The following is a 19,744-nucleotide window of genomic DNA, read 5'->3' as shown; positions in this document are numbered from 1 at the left end:
ATGGATACCTGTCAGACAACGACGGCGTTGCGGGTGTCGGGGAGCACGGACCGGTCGATGCTGTTGGGGAGCAGCATGGAGGCGCCACACGACAGAGAGGTCATCAACTCGTTGTCCACCACATCCGCCGCCACAGCCGCCGTCCGCCGCAAATGGTTGTGGTGGTGCCTGGGCTTGGCGTGCAGCCCGTGGGTAGGCACAGCACGACACGAAGTGCCAATCGGGTCGTGCCGATCCCGTGTCTTAAGGCCGGGCTATGTTGAGCGGCGCCCCATTTAACTATCTATATGCTGTGTTCTTTTAACAGAATTATCCTTAGATTATTCATTGTTTTTTGTGGGCGCTTTTCCTGAATTATAAGACAGTCTTTTTTAATGAAAAATTTATATAAAGACATTCATATTCACATCTTTCTAAAGTAGATTTTGATTTTTAAGTAACTAATTTTATTGTTTATACTAGATATTAAAAATCATATGTTTTTTCATTTTTTCTTTTTCATTGCCAAAAGAACGTTGTCGAATCCAATCCAATCCTGTAGCAACGCAAATGCATCCCTCCGTCCCTAAATGTTTCACGCTATTGATTTTTTATACATATTTGACCGTTCGTTTTATTTAAAAAATTTACTTAATTATTAATTATTTTTATATAATTTCGTGTATTGTTAAATATATTTTTATGCATATATATAGCTTTACATATTTGACAGTTTTTTTAAATAAAATGAATAGTCAAACGCGTACAAAAAAGTCAACAACGTCAAACATTTAGAGACGGAGGTAGTATTAAAATGTGCAAGAGAAAAGCCATGGTGTTGAGGAATAAGTTTACTTGTGGTCCCTCGACTTATCGTCCAATCTGTTTTTTGTCCTTAGACTGTAGAACCGGATATAACCAGTCCTTGAACTATCAAAACCGGCGTAAAAGGGGTCTCTTGACGGTTTTGAAGGCGATTTTGGCTGACTTGGCGCTTACATGGCTCGTTTGACTTGGTCTCCGTCCCGCGTGGCATTGACATAGCGCTTACGTGGCAAATATATATCAGAAAAACAATGAGCCCATCTATCAACTGCACACAAAAAATAATTTAAAAATGGCAAGCCCACAGTCAACTACCCAAAAGAAATAAATCATTCTTGTGTGTAGCTGACGGGTGGGCCCATTGTCAACTACCCACGTGGACTTGTCATTTTTAAATCATTTTGTGTGCAGCTGACAGGCGGGCCCACTGTTTTTCTGATATATAATGGCCACGTAAGCACCATACCAATGCTACGTGGGACGGAGGCCTAGTCAAACTAGCCATGTAGGCGTCTAGTCAGCCAAAACCGCCTTCAAAACCGTTTAGGGACCTCTTTTGCACCGATTTTGATAGTTCAGGGACCAGTTGTATCCGGTTCTGCGGTCAAAGGATGAAAAACAGACTGGACGATAAGTTGAGGAATCTCAAGTGGACTTATTCCTAGTGTTGATGGGCCCATTTCCACCTGATCGGCCCATATAATCTGTAATCCAGGCGAGGCCTAGATAGATGGGCCGGGCCATCATGTGGGCTAACGAACGGCCACCGCACAACCTCCACTCTCTCCTTGGAAAATCTACGGAAGCCTGGAGGGAAAACCCCCAACCCCCTTCCCGCCCGATCCCCCAAACTCCCCGCCGGCCACCGCCGCTCCTCCGGCGATGTCGGCGTCCGACGGCGCGCCCTCCTCGCAGCAAGCCCCTCCCCCCACCGCGGAATCCATCCTCGCCCTCGCCTCCCGCGACCCGTCCTCGGCGGTGCCCTTCCTCCCGGCGCTCCCGCCCGACGGCCTCAATGACCTCCTCTCCTCGCTCTCCCCCGCATCGCCCCCGAACCACCTCGCCCTCCTCCCCGCGGTGCTCGCGCTCTCGCCCTCCCCCACCGCCACGGCTGCCGCCTTCTCCGCCCTCCTCTCCGCGCCCAGCTGGCCGTCCCCGACCCTGCTCGCCGTCGCCTCCCTCCTCCGCGACCTCCCCGCGGCCTACCGCTCCCGCGTACCGTCCTTCGTCGGGAAGGTCCTCTCCCTCCTCCCCGGCGCCGACGTCCAGGACCTCCCCGCGCTCGCGTACCAGCTCCTCCTCCTCGCCTCCAAGCCGCTCCACCCGCGTGCCGTCCTCTCGGGCCTCCTCCGCTTCTTCGGCGGCCACAGGGGCGCCCGCCTGCGTGCGCCGCCGTCCATCGCGCGGCAGGTGGAGGGTACCGTGCTGATGCACGTCTCCTTCGCGGTCAAGCAGGATCCTGCGCTGGCAAGGGAGGTTGTGGCCGCCGTCAAGGCCGACGCGGCGGGGACCCTCAGCGGGTTCGCGGTGTCGGTGCTGCTCTCCGTGGCGCGCGTGCGGAGGTTCAACGAGGCCGCGGTGGGCGTGCTTCGAGACGCTGTCACCACGTCTCGCCGGGATTATTGGATATCGCGGTGAGGGAATGGCCGAAGCTATTTGAGATGTTTAGCTTTTGTGAAGCATAAAATTGTTCTGATTGGGCGACTGCCATTTTTTAGGCGCTGCAAGTGGTTGCCGGATTGCCTGAAAGAGGAATGCGGTCGGGCTGCTCACTGCGTCGAGAAGGCGCTGCTGAAAGCTGTTAGGGATTCTTATTTCGAAGCTTCGATGTGGATCGCGAAAGCATTGGAGTTTGTGATTCTTAGTAATCTCGGAGTAATATTGGTGGTTCATATATGTAGGTTGGGGAGAGCATTGGCGGGAGGGAGCATGTCGTGCCAAGCATTGTTCAGGTGGGTTTTCTCCTATTGGAGGCCTCAGATAGCGACCGAAGGGAGGAAGGTGACTCGGATGAAAGGGTTATGAGCACTGAAGAAGTAGGTGTTAATATGGTGAAGTCACTGTTTGAGATCCATGGAATGGCACGAACTGAGGTATGCATAAAGTCATTGTTATCTCTGCGTTTGTTTAACATCATGTAATAGCGTGTTTCTAATTTTTCAACTTGAGTTCAGATAATCGAGCAATGCAAGTTCCGGATTCTCTCAGCAAAGCCTTCTCAAACTGTACCAGTCATTAGGTAATAAAGGCTTGGAATCCTAATTGCAACTTTTAGCCTTCAATTCAATTACTCCTTCAATATAGACTTAAAAAAATTATCTGCCCCTACAGACTTCTTGGAGATTTAGTTCGTACTCATCCACTTCAAATGCTCGAATACATTGCGCACCTTAAAGAGTTGCTGGATTACTTTTCATTCTTGAATGACAAGATATCAACTGGTCTGATCAACTGCATCTTGCCACTCACAAAGTTCAGCCGTGATCTAAAGGTCTGAACTTATAGTAAATCTTACCTATGATGTTGTAAACGGCAGTATGATGATTGTTATAGAGTTCAATTTACAGGATTACATAATATTAGTTGTAAGGAAGGCCATGTTCAAGCGGGAGGATGATGTGCGCATTGCTGCCACAAATGCTATTGTCCAGTTAATTATTATGGAGAACAAGTATAGGAAAAACGAAGCAAATCCTTTTCAAGACTCATCAAGTCAACCAAGCTCTAGCCAGCAACCTGAGGCACATTTAGAGATTGGTGGAGGTCTCTTTCAAGAACTGAGTGGATTACTTCGCAGATGTTTCTCGCAGCAGGTTTAACTTCTTTAGGAAAATATCGTAACACTCATTTGTTTATCTTCATGTCTAGCAAGACATGTACTGCTCCAAAGTCCCGAAATTGTTATTTTTCTGTTACAGGCTAGAGTCAAAGAGGCCTTATACAGCGGACTCATACAAATTGTTACCTCAGATCCGATTATTGCAGAGAATGTCCTTGATTTCCTTTGGCCCCACTTCCTAAACTATTACACAGAGGTAAGACTCCCTGATGGTTTCTTGTGTTCATCTCTGTTTTCTTGACATTGCAGATTGTCTTCCGTACATACTCTTAGCAAGCCAGATGAAGTTGTTCTAATGAGTTGTTGCCTGACTTTCATTAGCATGCAGAATGTCCCCTTAAAACTGACTTGTGCTTTAAAAGTGAGAGTGCTAAAATGTGCATTGTGGAACCAATAGATTGCCTCCTGTCATGTATCTCATGTGTTCTTCAAGTTCAGCACAATAGTAAATGTGAACGAACACGAGATGCATACTGGAAGTGCTTCGGGTTTGCTCCTTCGCAGGATAATGAGGTTTGCTCTTTAATAACTTTATAGCCATACGAGAGTCTTTGGTTATATCATTTTCTTTCTGTTTTTTGACCCAAGCTATTGCCAGGTTGGAAGATTATCATCAAGTGACTTATTCATGGAAGCTTTGTCAAATATCCAAAAGTACTTGAAAAAATGTCTTGCAGAAGGTTTGTGATAACTAAATATAAATGCAACCCATTTAGAAATATTATTCAATACACCTTTGTGCTACAATTTTTATATCTTCCAGATCAACGAGGGCAGACCCAAGAAAATGGTTATCTTTCTTCGCATTTGGACACAGCTCATTGCCATAACTTTGCTATGCTTGGAATCATTGAGGTTTTTGTCGATTTTGCTGCTTCAAAACTAGTGAAAGTAGCTGATGAACAGAAGGAAATGTTAGAAAAAGAAATACTAGACCTTATTGATGCACATAGCAGCTTTGAGAGAAAAACAAGCAAGAATAAGGAGAAGATTGCACAAAGAGCAGGGAATTCAAGTGATTCTACTGCAAAGCAGACGAATGGACCCAAGGAGTATTACAGTGCAACATTGCAGAAATTAAATGAAAGGAGGGGCAAATTTATGGATACAAGCTTGTATGAACTTGTAACGATGTGTATCAAGCAGTGTGATGCTGATAATCTTGTAAAATGTAGTCAACGTCCTAGCCAATCTAAACTGAACCAGTGCTCCAGTCTATTATCTTTTGTTCTCAAAGCTTGTCTTGGAATGTTCAAATCGCTTGCAGCCAAGGGAAGCAGAGTGACTATTGGAAATTTAAGTACTGTGCTGTATGAAGATGTAAAAAGATTGATGGGGCCAATGATGCAGCTTATATGGTGGCTTATGCTAGGTTCAAAGCAAGAAAATGGTGGAACGAAGAGGAACCTGACCCAAGGGAAGAAAAACATGGATAGCAAAAAGGACCAACTATATTTGGCATTGACATGCCTAAAAGAAATGTCTAAGCTAAGTGTTCCAGAAGATCGTCCTGGTGATATTTTTGATGTCCTTGTATCTTCAGCTCCACCAAATATAGAAGATATGGTGCATTGCAGCCAGCTTCTTGATAGGAATCATACTGGTCCAAATACAAGAAGTCCCCATGTTTTTCTGAATATATTGAAAATGTTATATGTTCGAGTTCTTTCCCAGTCACTACCACGTGAATCTGAGGTAAATCTATGTGTGCTCTGGATGGTAAAGGAACGTATGATGGCTTAATTTTTTACAGAATTAATTAAATTAGTTGAAATAGGATTTACAATAAAACTTAGCCAGCATAATAAATGAATATAATGCAAACAGCACACTAGATGCTTCTGCACTATCCATTTCATTGAGAAAAAGAAAATTCACAGATGTATTAGTTCGCCGTCCATGTTTACCACTTATCTTTATGTGTAGCAGTTTCTTACAATTGACTTCCTGTTTTCCTTTTCAAATATGGATTTGGAGCATGCCAAATACTCCCTCCGGTCAATAATATTTGTTGTTTAGAACAAGATTCCACTTATCTTTATGTGAAGCAGTTTCTCACAATTGACTTCCTGTTTCCCTTTTCAAATATGGATCTGGAGCATATACTCCCTCCGGTCAAAAATATTTGTTGTTTAGAATAAGATTTAGTCAAACTTATAAAATTTCAACCATCGATAATTTCTTAAATGCTTAGTTTAAATACAAGACAAATGATACATATAGATTATTCTCGGAAGGTACTATCATAATATCATAAACTTATTAGTTTTTATAAATTTATTGTAACGCAAAATTGTTTGTCAGAATTTTAGAAGTTTGACAAAATCTTGTTCTAAATGACAAATATTTTTGACTGGAGGGAGTATAATATTTTATGGTTTAGAAATAGCTGTTTTAGAACAGTTTTTGTGAAAGAGACATGAGAATAGCTAGAATTAAAATAGTTTACTATTTTGCTTTGGTGGTAGACTGAAATTATTGTTTATTTCTGTAGGCTGTGACTGAACTGATTTTCGGCATATCAAGAAAGCTACATCATGAACAAAGTCACCTTGTTGGGCATTGGGCAGCAAGCTTGTGTCAAAAAAATATCGTTCAGAATCCAAGCATTGCGCAGGAGATGGTAAAACTTGCTGTCCATCTTATGGCAGCTCCAGATGATCTGGTTCTTGTGCATAACATGACAGCAGAGTTGAAATTACTAGCTTCTGGAAATGAGGACTCGATAGATTCGTCAGAGGCATTTCCTGTTATAAATTGTAAAACAAAGAATTCACTTACTGCTGTCTTTCTTCAAATGGTTGAATCATCTCTTACTGAATTGGATTGGGTTACTGGTAAGCTTAAGCTAATGCTTGCATTAGCTTATGATTCTGCTAATATTGATGAGGATCAGCCAGCTGATGAAAGTACACAAAGGCTATATTTAGAGGAAGCACTCTACTCAAGATCAACAACTGTAGTTCACGTCCTCTCGTCTTTTGCAGATATGAGCCTTAAGGGTAGGTTATAAGGTACCAGAAAACAGCAATCTATTCAAATCTTATATGTAGCCTGATTTTATTGTTTCATTTTCAGATTCTCAGGCTGAACAGTTTCTGAGATTGACTGCTAAGTTCTACAAGCTATTGGCTCGCATGGCCAAGTCTCAGATTGCACCCAAGGGATACAAACAAACCATACCGAGTCTAAAGTTTCAGAAGCTTGCAGAAGTAACTTGCAGGATGCTGACGGCTCCACTATACGTCTTCGTCGCAATTGTTCAAGAGGTCTGCATTCTCGCATGCACAATTAAATATTCCTTTGATGCTTGTATTCTTTTCAAGGCCTGAGTAACTGCAGCTTGTTTTACTTCTCTCCTGCCTCCTTTTCGGTTGCAGAATCAACAAACATCAAAAAGAGGAATCCTCGCTAGGATCAAAAGAGAGAGCAGATGCATTCCTGATCTTATTTTCCAGATCGAAGACTATGAGAAGTATCTAATCCAGCTGAGCAAGCTTACACATATGAACCTTCTGAGGCATGCCAAGCGTAGCGTGGCAAGGGATTTTCAGATAAAGGCAAAGGACGAACAAGAAATGGATTCCAGTCCAGCCGGAGCTGCGTCATCTGAAGACAGGCCTGAAGAGGACGCGGAAGGTGCAGATGCTCCTCTTGAAACAAATGCCGATGAAGACCCACAGGCCAGTGCACGCAGTGATAAGACAGTTGAAGATTCTGAGTCTGATGAAGAGGAGGAAAGAGTCTTAGCACGAAGGAAGAGGGCTAAGATAAACACCGTTGTTGAGGATTCTGATGAAGAAGCAAGAAGCGAATAGATTATGTTTAGGGTGTACACAAATTGAAACATAATTTATAGCTTTGGCCAGGACAGGGAAGATAGATTAGAATAGAAGTAAATACTAAATATAATAGGCAATTCTGAGTTCTGACCAATTTTTGTTTGTTCTCATGTTGACCACAGCAGTAGATATACAATGTAGAAGCAACCATACTCTGTTGCCCTTGTTACATTTCCACGTGTACGCTGTTGCCCTTGTTAAATTTCTGCGTGTACGCTGTTGCCCTTGTTAAATTTCTGCTTGTATGCTTTTGCCCGAGTTAAATTTCAGCGTGTAGGGTTTACACCATACGATTCATTAGCTATTAGCTTTAGAGATAACATAGTCATAAATTTCATTTTCTTCTCATCTTCTTTTTGAGACGAAACAACCTACCTCTCACTGTTTATTTGCTTCCTACCGTTTGAACTTTGAAACAAATTTACTCACCATATTATTGCCCTGGATTATCGTCTTCGACAATAAAAACTTATAAAAAATAAACTTAGCAAATAGCTCAGAATAAGTGATCCATGTAATATTGTAGATGCAGTATTTTAAGAAAACATACTTTCGGAAGTGTAAAGCAAATAATCCACGGTATAGTCTACTTCTGGTGGCGTGGATAATCACTTACCTCTCGGCTCACTTAGAGCATGTTGAAAGGTAGAGATTAGTGTTGACTCATTCCTTATTCATATTAGCAATACTAACTTATTTTATAAGCATATGTATAAAGGTAGGGTTAGATATGATTTCATCATTAATAATACAAAATATATTTTATTATTCTTTTTTCTTTTAATCTACCCCATGCAACAAAATTTTCTTAAATAAATGCGAAGAGTTGACTCTACCTGTTGACATGCATAATAACCATTTTTTATCCACGTTATCTTATTTGCTCATGTAACAACAGAGAGTCAGCTAGTAATTATCATGGTATATGCCCTTAGAGCATCCCTAACCGCTCATCTAAATTTGGTCATCCATATCTTCATTTGGATGATCGTCTAAACTAGTTTTATCATTCATATCTCTTTGTACTCCACTAGATCATTCATATATGACATACTCTATATTTCTTTGAAGGATAGAGAGAAATCATCTAAATATATATGTTCTCTCTCCTAATATGGATGACCTCTAAAAATAGATGATAGGATAGTCATTCTGTTAGAGCTCAATTTATAGTCTTCATCCTTTATTTTGGGATAGATAAGCGGTTAGGGATGCTCTTATACACTAGGTGGTACAGGGTCTTTCAAAAAAAAAAAAAAGATGGTAGCGTCTGATCCTGGGCCGCTGGCCCAACCCAACGAGAGAGTTTGAACTTGGTTCAATCAAACCCATTCCGGTCGAGTCGACAGCACCACTCGCACACCTATATAAGCCTCATTCTCATCTCGCTCCCAAAACCCTAGAACTCACCCCCCTCCGCCGCCGCCGCCGCCGCAGCACCGCCGCTCGCCATGGTGACCTCCCTTCCTTCGGCTCCCGCGTCATCTCCATAGCCTCGAGCAATAACTGACGCCCCGTTCTCTCTCTATCTCTCCTCCGCTCGCAGGGTATCGACCTCGTCGCCGGCGGCCGGAACAAGAAGACCAAGCGCACGGCGCCCAGATCCGAGGATGTCTACCTCAAGCTCATCGTCAAGGTCAGTTCCCTCTCGCCCCCGTCCTCCCCCGATCCGGTGCCCGTCGTCTTCGTCATCATCTAGTAGTGCTCTCTGGTCTCTGGATTTTGAGTTTCGTTGCTTCCCCCCCGATCTGTGCCCAGCTTTACCGCTTCCTGGTGCGGAGGACCAAGAGCCCGTTCAACGCCGTGATCCTGAGGCGGCTCTTCATGAGCAAGACCAACCGCCCACCGCTCTCGCTCCGCCGTCTCGTCAGGTTCATGGAGGGCAAGGTCCGTGCATTCTCCATTTGATTCGTTTGCGTCTATCAGGAGCGAGCATATGCCTCGGCGAATTTCGTGATGGATCTCATCTCGGTTTCGTGGTTGGTTGTTGCGCGCGCTGCAGGAGAACCAGATCGCCGTGATAGTTGGCACCGTTACGGACGACAAGAGGGTCTACGAGGTGCCGGCGATGAAGGTGGCCGCGCTCAGGTTCACGGAGACCGTGAGGGCCCGCATCGTGAATGCTGGCGGCGAGTGCCTTACATTCGACCAGCTGGCGCTCCGTGCTCCTCTGGGCCAGAACACGGTAATTTCTGCTGCTCGATTCTGATCTATGTTGCCTGATTGATGTTTCTGCAAGCATTTTAACTGAGTGATGATGACGCCTACATTGTCTGCTTGTGATCAGCCCGTGAAGAAACGTTGTATGCCTAGAAAGAAGTTAAATCTACTTGTGAAATTGAGTTTCTTTAGTTGAATCTAGCTGTGCTATTATTCTTGTTATCTCTCAATGATGAGAACAAAGCAGACGGGCGGTCAGAACCTGATGCTGTGTTGAGTGTCTGCATGTTTGTGCACTCCTTTACTGGAGCGCATCTGAGAGTGGGAACAATTAACTTCGCTTTCCTTTCCTAGCTTCTTAAAATTAACTGGCTTATGCTGGCTTATGTTGTAGCACCTTGTACAAGTTAGTTTGCCTGAATCAAATAGGTGTTAATTGTGGTGTTGATATCGATGAGTACTGATATGAGAAGAAGCATAGGGTCATAATTTTGAGCATAATACCTGCACCAGTTAATTTCTTCTTGGAGAACCTAATGAATGCCAAGGAGGTATAGCATGTGCATAGATCTAAATGGTGGTCTTACCAGCCCATTGTGACAACATGGTTGCTTTGGTGCCAAATGCTCTAACCAAAATTTACTCTTAATTTTATCTTGCGGTTCTTTGAGGTAGTTTCTTTTTGCTGATTTTGTGGAGCCATAAATTTTACTTGGATCAGCTGCTGGTCTTTTACCTACTCATTTCCTCAATTGGTTTTTGCTTTTAATTTTGAAGTTATTGATGGAATAATGGCATATGATGGACATTCTTATCCTACACACTGAATGCAATGTGTGGACCAATACTCCGCTTATTATCTGATGCCACTAGCTGATTAGCTAATCCTTTTGTGTGACATTTGGTGCTGGTGCTCTTTTAACAAAATAACAAACCAAAGTATGTTCAAAAGGAAAATAGCCATTGCTGGTTTCCTATCTTACTGTGATAACAAGGCGTGTTAAAGCTCCTTTGGTGTTTTGCTCCTTATTGTGGGTAGTTTTTTTGTATGAACTGCGGTTCTAGTTACATGCTATAACTTTCTACAATGGATATACTGTTGAAATTATTGTACTTGTAAGGGCTGCAGCGATTGTTGTATATTCCCAGTAATCTTGTTGGTGCCGCGCTTGTTTTATGTGTGAAAGGAATGTCTGGAATTGGATGGTAAATGAGAGCTAATTAGCTTACTAGTTACTACACAAACCTTATGTCTGCTCTGAATTTCTTCTGCTTATTTTTCGTGTGCCCTTGTCAATTTCAACGGTGATATCACTTTGTGATCTACTTATCCTTTGTGGTACATTGCAATGTCCTCTCGCAATTGACAATTTTGCATTATGGTAGGTTCTCCTGAGGGGTCCTAAGAATGCTAGGGAAGCAGTGAAGCACTTTGGTCCTGCACCTGGAGTGCCACACAGCAACACCAAGCCTTATGTGCGGTCGAAGGGAAGGAAGTTTGAGAAGGCAAGAGGAAGGAGGAACAGCAAAGGCTTCAAGGTCTAAGTTATTGCCTGTTATTCATGTGCTTGCACCAAATGGGCTACATATCTCTTGTTTGAGTTTCCGAATTTCTTGTGTTGTTGCTCAAGTGCCAGGATCAACTAAATTTTGCTCGAATGTTATGCACTTCGAATCAGAAAATTGCAGATGTTGTCAGCACGTTAGACTCTCGTATCTTGTATCCCTGCTTCTGCCAGAGTTTTTGTTTGACATGAACAGACTCAGATTACGGGTATTTTTAGCATGTACACCGTTTTCCGCCGTCTTAACCCTTTAAAATTTTCTTGGCTTTGCCCTTCCTCGTATGGATGCTAATTAATTTAAACACCTGTACAAAACATCTACATTGAAACATCTACATTGAGCCATGGTCAGTCTTTTCAATATTAGAAAATCCTGTAACATAAAGTGAGTCAATATTAGAAAGTCTTAGGGAGTACTAGACTTTTGAATCGGTTTGAAGAGTCTACTAATCCTAAGAATCGGTTTGAAGAGTCTACTAATAAGATCTTATGGTATGTCTTCACCAGAAGAAGACTGGTATTCATTCTATTCTAAAATTAGCTTTATTTTTTCACTTCACACATTTTATCAATACAAGGTCTTGAAGACTGAATACCTTATGCTTTATCAAATCCTAATACAATATCCTCTATTTTATCTATTTCTAATATATTTATACTATAATTTTATAAACTCTAATGCAATGTTTACTTAAAAATAAATTTATTTTGTATCAAACTAAAATGGCTAAAAATGGAAACGGTAGTCATCAGATGCCTCCATCCTAGAGGTCGCCATCCCCCGCCGGCAACGCACGCTTAGCAGGCCGGCAAATCATTCCTGGTCTCAGCTAGTTGGGCCGCTTTATTGGCCTATAAAAGCCGTAGCCACCGAAATATCAGATCCTATCCACATGTTTTCAATCCAACGGCTCGTGAGAGGGTCGGAGAAGAAAACTCCAGCCCCCACCTCTCCGCCGCGCAAACGCCTGCTCTCCCCCATTGGAAAAACGGTAGTATCTCCGTTTCACGTTTCATAATGTAACCTCTGTTTTATAAAGTAAAATATTTTTTTAACATTTGATCATTCATTTTATTTAAAAATTTAGTATAAATATAAAAATGACAAGTCGTGTTGATAGTTCTTTTGATAACAAAGTAAAGTAAGTTACCAACAAAATAAATAATATTTTCATAATTTTTTGAATAAGACAAATAGTCAAACAATGAAAATAGAAAAATCAAATATCTTATATTATGAAATGGAGGGAGTACCGATCATCACAATTTCTTTTTTCCTATTTGAGATTTGGTTATTAAGCTTCTTTCTCTTGTAATTGTGTTCCCTCTGATAGAACCAACACAAAATTTGGGATTTTTCGCCCTATCTTCCCTCTTCTGCTTAAGCTTATAAACTAAAATTTGAATTTTTAACCTTAAATTTAGAGTTAATTTTGTATAATTTTTTATCAAAGTTTATTTTCTAGTCTTGACTTTTGGATCACTAATAATACGTGTATAAAAGTTTTACTATAAATTTCTTTTTGTTTGTAAACATGTTGTTTGATTTTTGTTTCATGAAAAAGACAAACGATCACACCTTTCATTTTCTTATCAGTCTTCAGAGTATATTCACCATCGACCACTGAAAGTCAACATGATATACGGACGCAAATGAGTTGAAAACAACTACTTGGAATGCTAATTTGGTAATTTAGAGTAAGAAAGCACAAAAAAGAGTATAAAGTAATAACCAGAAGCATTCTTATTCTTGATAATTGTTCTGTTTACAAATTCCAAGCCTAACCGGTGAAAATATATGTCCACCACTACAAGAAAAGATGAACAAATAGTCGTATGACCAGACACTAGCTCATCTCAAAATGTGAGAGAAATGCAAGAGAAGAAATGAAAAGGAAATAAATTGTAAGCTAAGCCAGCCATGCCAGATACACTTAATTAAGCCCTTGAGCAATAGGAGATTAGGAGGAGCAATGGCATGGCGGATTTATGTAATCTATAATTAAGCCTAGCTTAATCTCCAGCGTAATACTATCACATTGGCATGGCCGTGATGTCGTCGAAGTTCCACATGAGCGGAGCTGCCACCTCTGGGCTCTGCCCGTACGCCATCGGCGCCGGCGCCGCTGCCGAGACCGGCACGACGACGGCGCCACCGGCGGAGAATTCATAAGGCGGCGGCTGGAAGTATCCCATCCCGACGCTAGCCACGTCCACGGAGTCGCCGCCGTACTCCACCATCGTCACCAGCTGCTGCTGCTGCTGCGGCGCGGCGGCGGCGAGCGGGACGGTCATCGTCGGGTACAGGTAGGAGGTGGTGGTGGAGGAGGAGGCGTCGCTGTAGTAGGCGAGGTGGTGCGGCGGCGGCAGCAGCGCGTAGGCGTTGTCCTCGTTGGGGAAGTTGACCTTGGCCTTGGTGCCCCGGATGCGGCGGGCGGCGCGGTCGTAGGCCCGCGCGGCGGCCTCGGCGGTGGCGAAGGTGCCGAGCCAGACGCGGGCGCCCTTGGCCGGGTCGCGGATCTCGGCCGCCCACTTCCCCCACGGCCTGCGCCGGATGCCCCGGTACAGCGTCCTCCGCTCCCCGCGCCGCTGCCTCCTCGCCGGCGGCTGCTCCTCATCCGCCGCTGCGCACACACATATACATAGAAATCAGCACATGCAAAGTAACGTCAAGCTTAATTAGCTAGCTCGATTATCTCACCTTGCTGATCCGGTGATACGGCCGCCGCCGCAGCCGCCGCCGCCGTGGTGAAGTTGTCCTCGTCACTGGGCCAGAGGTCGTCGGCGGTGGAGACGCTCCTCTTGCCGCCGGGGATGGCGCCGCCGCACATATCTCGTCAGTGATCCGATCGATCCGACACGCACGCACGCACGCACGCTGCCGATCGACCGAGCAAGAAAGCAAGGTAGTATATGCGATAGGTGGGGTGAGGCGGTGTAGGAATCTAAACCGGCGGTGAGGGAGGAGCCTTTATATAGAGGGACCGAGGCGACGGCGATGGCGACCGAGAGGCGGGGGGCGCGTGGCCGGCGAAAAGGACAGGTCGCGAGAGGAGGAGGTAGCGCGCGCGCGCGTGCCGATCCGCTTGCGTGCGTAGCGTAGGGTGGTGGACGGTACTGTCCGGAGGTCGGAAGGCGACGGGTGGCTTCCTCCTGCTCCTCGTCGCGACTGGCCGGCGCCGGACGGACGACTTCATCCTTCGGCGCGAGTCGCGACGACGGACGGAGACCCGCTGCATGTGCATTCTCGCGCGCGCGGTATTTATCGATCGGTTAATTTTTGTTTGTAAATATTTCTGCTGCGTAAAATTCAACTTATGCATAGAAACAAGAAAATCATCTGAGTTGTTAAAAAGAAGGGTATGATCAAACGTTTGAAAATTTTAATTTTATCAATCAAATCTGATCGCTCGTCAGATGATGATCTGAAGCAAATCTGATCGCTCGTCAGATGATGATCTGAAGGCATGCTGTAAATCAAAAATCTCATACACGCCATATCCCTCCAAGCCACCCATACATTACGTGTGTGTTTGACAAAAGAATAAAAAATCAAATGTTTGATCAATAATAAAAGTGTTAAAAGAATCTTTTTTTTCCTCTTGTATCTCTGCAGTTAGTTATAAATTGTATGAGTCTTTACGATGTAGGGATATGTTAAGAGGCGGAGCTACAGTACATTGGTTGGAGACAGCCGACCTCGATAATCTCCGACGAAATACATTGTTAAATTGTTTAGGCAGCTAAGATGGTACTTACAAAATAAATAAGATTAGTGTATTCTGACACAGTTGACCCTAATAAACTAATTTTCTAGCTTCGTTCAGGTTATATAATTGGTAGTTTGGTCGATCGTCCCGTCGTCTCACGCATGGGAGATACGGTTTGGTTAGTGATTAACTTGAACAAAGTACATGCGCATACGTGCGAAAGGGCCTGTAGCCCAGTGGTTACAAGAGCCTCCTTACCACCTAAGGTCCTGGGTTCGACTCCTGATTGGAGCGAATATTAAACCGATGATGCGTGTGTTTTTTTAAGGAAACATATATCCTTGTACTCCTTCGTTGCCACCAATACCGGCCTGTCGCTGGACACTTCATTCATATTTAAATTTACTTGAACAGATTGTCTTCTCTCTGGACATTTCTTTACATACTTAGTGTATTATATCTTTTGAAGTTGAAAAGGTGCCAAGGAACAATAACCAGTATTCTAGAGCAGAATGAGTATTTTTTTTTTACCAATTACAATAAGTTTGCACGATACATATGCCTCACATATTCATGATATGCAATAGTTAAGTAGATGTTCTCTTAAGAGTTTAGAAGAGTTTCCCACAAAACCACCCCATGTCTTGCGGATTTTAGACTCTTCGATCTAGTCCAAGATTTGTGACATTACATCTTATCTTTTAGATTTCCGGTTCAACGAACTCTTCCTCATATTGGGCACTAACGATCGATGCCCCAACTTTGACAGAGGATCTATGGATCAGGGTTTGGGTTTGGTGTTAGGGTAGGATGGGGACTCAGGGGAGGAAGGAAGAAGAGGCTTCTCCAAGTTTATAAGAATAGCCATGGATGGTGCACGGTACCACACGAGCTGCATGCGGGGATGCAGGAACCAAGGGTGGGCTAACATCAGAGACGGTTTTACTTGAGAAGATGACCAAGTGAAACCGTCTCGAGAGACAAAGGAGTTTATGATGAGGGCATCTCGTGGTGGAGGATAGCGTCAGTTACACTCAAATACTCAACTCATAAGTGTTTGAACGAAATTGTGAGAGGAGGTAGAGAAGATAGGGCAGAGGCATCTCGTGGTGTATTGGATCTTGATCCAAAGGTCTAAAATTTGCCATGTTTGAAATGGAGATTTTTACGTGACATATGCTATAGACCGTCAAAAAACGCGTGCTACTATGGATGCACCGTGCATGCATTCACTTAAGTTGTACTCCCTCTATATTTTTTATATGACACCGTTGACTTTTAAATCTACGTTTGATCGTTCGTCTTATTTAAAATTTATATCTAAATATGTAAAATTATAAAGCATACTTAAAGTTCGTATAATAATAAATCATATTATAACAAAATAATTAATAATTATATATATATATATATTTGAATAAGACGAAATCTCAAACGTGAACCTAAAAGTCAACGACATCATTTAAAATAATATGGAGGGAGTATCACTGCATTTAATTAGGTACCGAGCTAAGGGGGTGTTTAGATGGCAAATTTTTTTAGGAATGTCACGTCAAACGTTTGACCGAATATCGAAAGGGGTTTTTGGACACGAATGAAAAAACGAATTTCACAGCTCGGCTGGAAACCGCGAGACGAATCTTTTGAGCCTAATTATACCGTCATTAGCACATATTGGTTACTGTAACACTTATGGCTAATCATGGACTAATTAGTCTCAAAACATTATTCTCACGATTTTTCACATAACTATGCAATTAGTTTTTTGATTCATCTATGTTTAATACTTCATTTAGATGTCCAAATATTCGATGCGATGTTTTTTTTAAAAAAAATTTGGAAACTAAACAAGACCTAAGTGACACCATAATTTCTTGTGCTCACCTCCTTGAAACATTACCTTCTACGTACGTACTAGGGTACATGGGTACATTCGAAGCGTGTCAGGCACGTACTTTTCTTAATTTTTTTTCTTCTTCTTTTATAGCGACAGTGACTAGCATGTAACTATAATTCCTACTTGGCTATATATGGCTGTGAAATGCTCACGCATAGTGTCGATACCACGGTTTTACAGTCGCGTGGTTGCTTTATCAAGCTCGCTCCGCGATAGATACATATGATTTTATACGTACCCCTGTAGAGACGTACACCTAGGCTACTCCACGCCCTTAATTAATTAATCCCGTGTGAACAATGCAATTACCGAGTTAATCTACACGTGAACGACTATGGCGTCAAATGATTAAACTACTAGTTAGAGCACTTTTTTTGAGAACAACTAGTCAATGCACCAGAAAATGCCCACTGATTATTCCCCCATCAAATCAAGATTCACGTCAAGCGACTATATAAATATATATCGTGTTCGACTTAAAATAAGATCATTTTTTAGTTTTTTGATACAATATTTTGACTCTTTATCTTATTTGAAATTTTTTTACGATTAAGATTTTTATAAAACATGAATAATACTTTATGCGTGACTAATTTTTTAAGTTTTTTATAAATTTTTCAAATAAGATGAATGGTCAAACGTTGGACACGAAAAAACAAAAAATAAAGTTATTATGGGACGAAGGTAGTACTCATTACATATTACTACATCCACCTCCCTCCCATAATAACTTCATTTTTCAGTTTTTTAATATAATATTTTGACTCTTCGTGTTATTTGAAATTTTTTTACGATTAATATTTTTATTGTTACTGGATAATAAAATATGAATAGTACTTTATATGGGACTAATTTTTTTAGTTTTTTACAAATTTTTTAAATAAGACGAATGATCAAATGTTGGACACGGAGAAACAAAAAATAAAGTTATTATGGGACGGAGATAAATTCTAATGACAACTGGACCAAATGTACGCTTGCAACAGACTTTAATTTCTTTTTTCTTCTGTGGAACTTGACGAAATGATATATATGCATGTGGTGCCAAAAAGGCCAAACGCAAGGGAGAAGTAAAGACCCAAGACCAGAGTCAGAGTAAAACATACTATAGTCATGTGCATGCACGTTGATGATATTTTAGGGCAAAAGTTGGTAAAGATTAAAAAGAATGGACACATGGGAGAAAGTAAACGATCCAATTGGAAGATGATGTTGATAAACACAGAGTGGTCATCATCGATCAGCTAACGAGACAGTACTTGTCAATTCACTCAAGTAATTAATACGCCCAAAACACTCAATCCAGAAGCCCACGGTTTGATACGTTGCCGTTGTTTATGCATATGCAAGTGTGTGACGAGTAGTTGCTAGTCATTTGATGGACAGATGGAGACATGCAGCCAAAAGGAATTACTGAGATTCTACTGTTTACCTGTTTTTGGAATTTAAAGGGACGATGTAGTAAAAAAAAGGGGGCAACATTAGATAGAAGAACATTAATCCCTAAACCTTACATAAATTTCTTTTGTCAAATATTATAATATTATATTTAATATATATTCGAAAATTTAGGTATTTCTAAAATTTGAATCTTGTACAAAAAATAAAATCATTTCTAGCACTCTTTATAGTACTACATGTTTTATCAATCATTTCTTTTTTAAAATTATTTTTATTTTATTCCCCTTATCCTTCCACCCATATCTATTTCTCATTTATTAAGAGGTATCATAGTCTTTTTATTAACCCTAATAGTTGTTAAACAACTTAGAAATGCTTATATTTTAAAAACAAAGGTAGTATTTTCTATAGGAAATATTTATCTTAATTTTATTTTATATGCAAATTCATTTAGATTTAATTTTATTATTTTTTATAAAATATATAAGAAGATCAATGAGTAATTTGTAAAATTTATAATTGTAGATGGGACGTGAAATGATAAAATGACCGTCATCACCGCTGTTTTCTTTTTAAAAGAGTATAGATAGTCTTGATTGATCTAGTAGAGCAAACGAAAGAACATAAAGAACAGAAGCGTGCTTATTTTCAGCTTAAACAGAAATGGTTGAATTGTTGATCGCTAGGTGGTTTTGCTAAACCTTACATACACAGATACACTGGTGATGGTCTAGAATTAGAAGCACCATGTACAGTCTATTTAGAAAAAAAAAAAGCAAGCTTTGATTAGTGAATTTGTAGCCAAACTTTTGTATTTGAAATTTATTCCCTTTGGTTTTATTAGCACGTCCAAAATGTCATAAATCCATGAACATGGAGAATATATGTCTAATGTACTAAAAAAAGATTAAATTATGCTATGCATTCCTTTTTTGCTGCGCCAACCTATGATGTAGAGTATTACACAATTTGAGAGGCGACAGAGACTTGGATTCATTCCCCATTTCTCGAAGTGTGATCTCTTCCTTGTTAGCAACTTTTAGCATCTCTCACAGTCTCTTTCCTGTCTACAATTCTTCGGTCGCCTATCAGATGTTGATCAAGAACATGAAACAAGAGGACAACACAAAATTTGCCATCACTCTTGCAACTAGACCACTAGAATGACAGCACTACGGCAACAATATTCATACCAAAGGGAAAACATGGTGATAAAAGACATAACTCATAAGTGCGTGATTACACCACAACATGATTCTAATCCTAAAGCTTATAAATGTTATGTACACGTATCTGTACTTTCAAAAAAGATTAGTTAAGTTAAGAATTTGTTAATAGTTTCCATCTCTTCTTATTTTAACAGATAACATCATTATTTTTTTATACACACGTCAACCATTTGTCATATTAAAAAACTTGTGTAATTATTATTTATTTTGTTATCATTAAATTTTATTACCAAATTAATTTTAAATTTTTACATATTACATAATTTTAAAATAAGACAATGGTAAAGCGTGCGACGA

At 41.3% G+C, this 19,744-nt stretch overlaps 3 protein-coding genes and 1 non-coding gene across 4 annotated transcripts; 3 read left to right on the top strand and 1 right to left on the bottom strand.

The window, feature by feature from the left end:
* On the top strand, positions 1–7,707 carry LOC102718444 (Fanconi anemia group I protein). The gene is made up of 14 exons (XM_015834399.2): positions 1–155; positions 1,611–2,438; positions 2,523–2,604; positions 2,706–2,897; positions 2,979–3,043; positions 3,136–3,295; positions 3,372–3,617; positions 3,723–3,839; positions 3,965–4,156; positions 4,242–4,323; positions 4,407–5,338; positions 6,138–6,645; positions 6,722–6,912; positions 7,024–7,707. The coding sequence occupies exons 1-14, from the start codon at positions 1–3 to the stop codon at positions 7,459–7,461; spliced, it is 4,188 nt and encodes a 1,395-aa protein (XP_015689885.2). The 3' UTR covers positions 7,462–7,707.
* A 1,140-nt stretch (positions 7,708–8,847) lies between these two features.
* On the top strand, positions 8,848–11,352 carry LOC102705325 (60S ribosomal protein L18-3-like). Its single transcript, XM_006649997.2, has 5 exons — positions 8,848–8,939; positions 9,032–9,121; positions 9,244–9,372; positions 9,488–9,670; positions 11,032–11,352. Exons 1-5 carry the CDS (start codon positions 8,937–8,939, stop codon positions 11,188–11,190), a joined length of 564 nt encoding a protein of 187 aa, XP_006650060.1. The 5' UTR covers positions 8,848–8,936; the 3' UTR covers positions 11,191–11,352.
* Positions 10,436–10,516, top strand: LOC121054040. Its single transcript, XR_005811507.1, has one exon. It is a non-coding gene; the product is annotated as a small nucleolar RNA R16 (small nucleolar RNA).
* A 1,610-nt stretch (positions 11,353–12,962) lies between the features above and the next one.
* Positions 12,963–14,122, bottom strand: LOC121053957 (ethylene-responsive transcription factor RAP2-3-like). The gene is made up of 2 exons (XM_040522659.1): positions 13,912–14,122; positions 12,963–13,834 (listed from the first exon to the last, which is right to left on the bottom strand). The coding sequence occupies exons 1-2, from the start codon at positions 14,039–14,041 to the stop codon at positions 13,245–13,247; spliced, it is 720 nt and encodes a 239-aa protein (XP_040378593.1). The 5' UTR covers positions 14,042–14,122; the 3' UTR covers positions 12,963–13,244.
* Positions 14,123–19,744: the final 5,622 nt, after the last annotated feature.

The sequence above is a fragment of the Oryza brachyantha genome, chromosome 3 (assembly GCF_000231095.2).
Source record: "Oryza brachyantha chromosome 3, ObraRS2, whole genome shotgun sequence".
In the NCBI taxonomy this organism is placed as follows: Eukaryota; Viridiplantae; Streptophyta; class Magnoliopsida; order Poales; family Poaceae; genus Oryza; species Oryza brachyantha.
The sequence above is the reverse complement of the archived record's forward strand: the minus strand, read 5'-3'. Positions and strand labels throughout refer to the sequence as shown.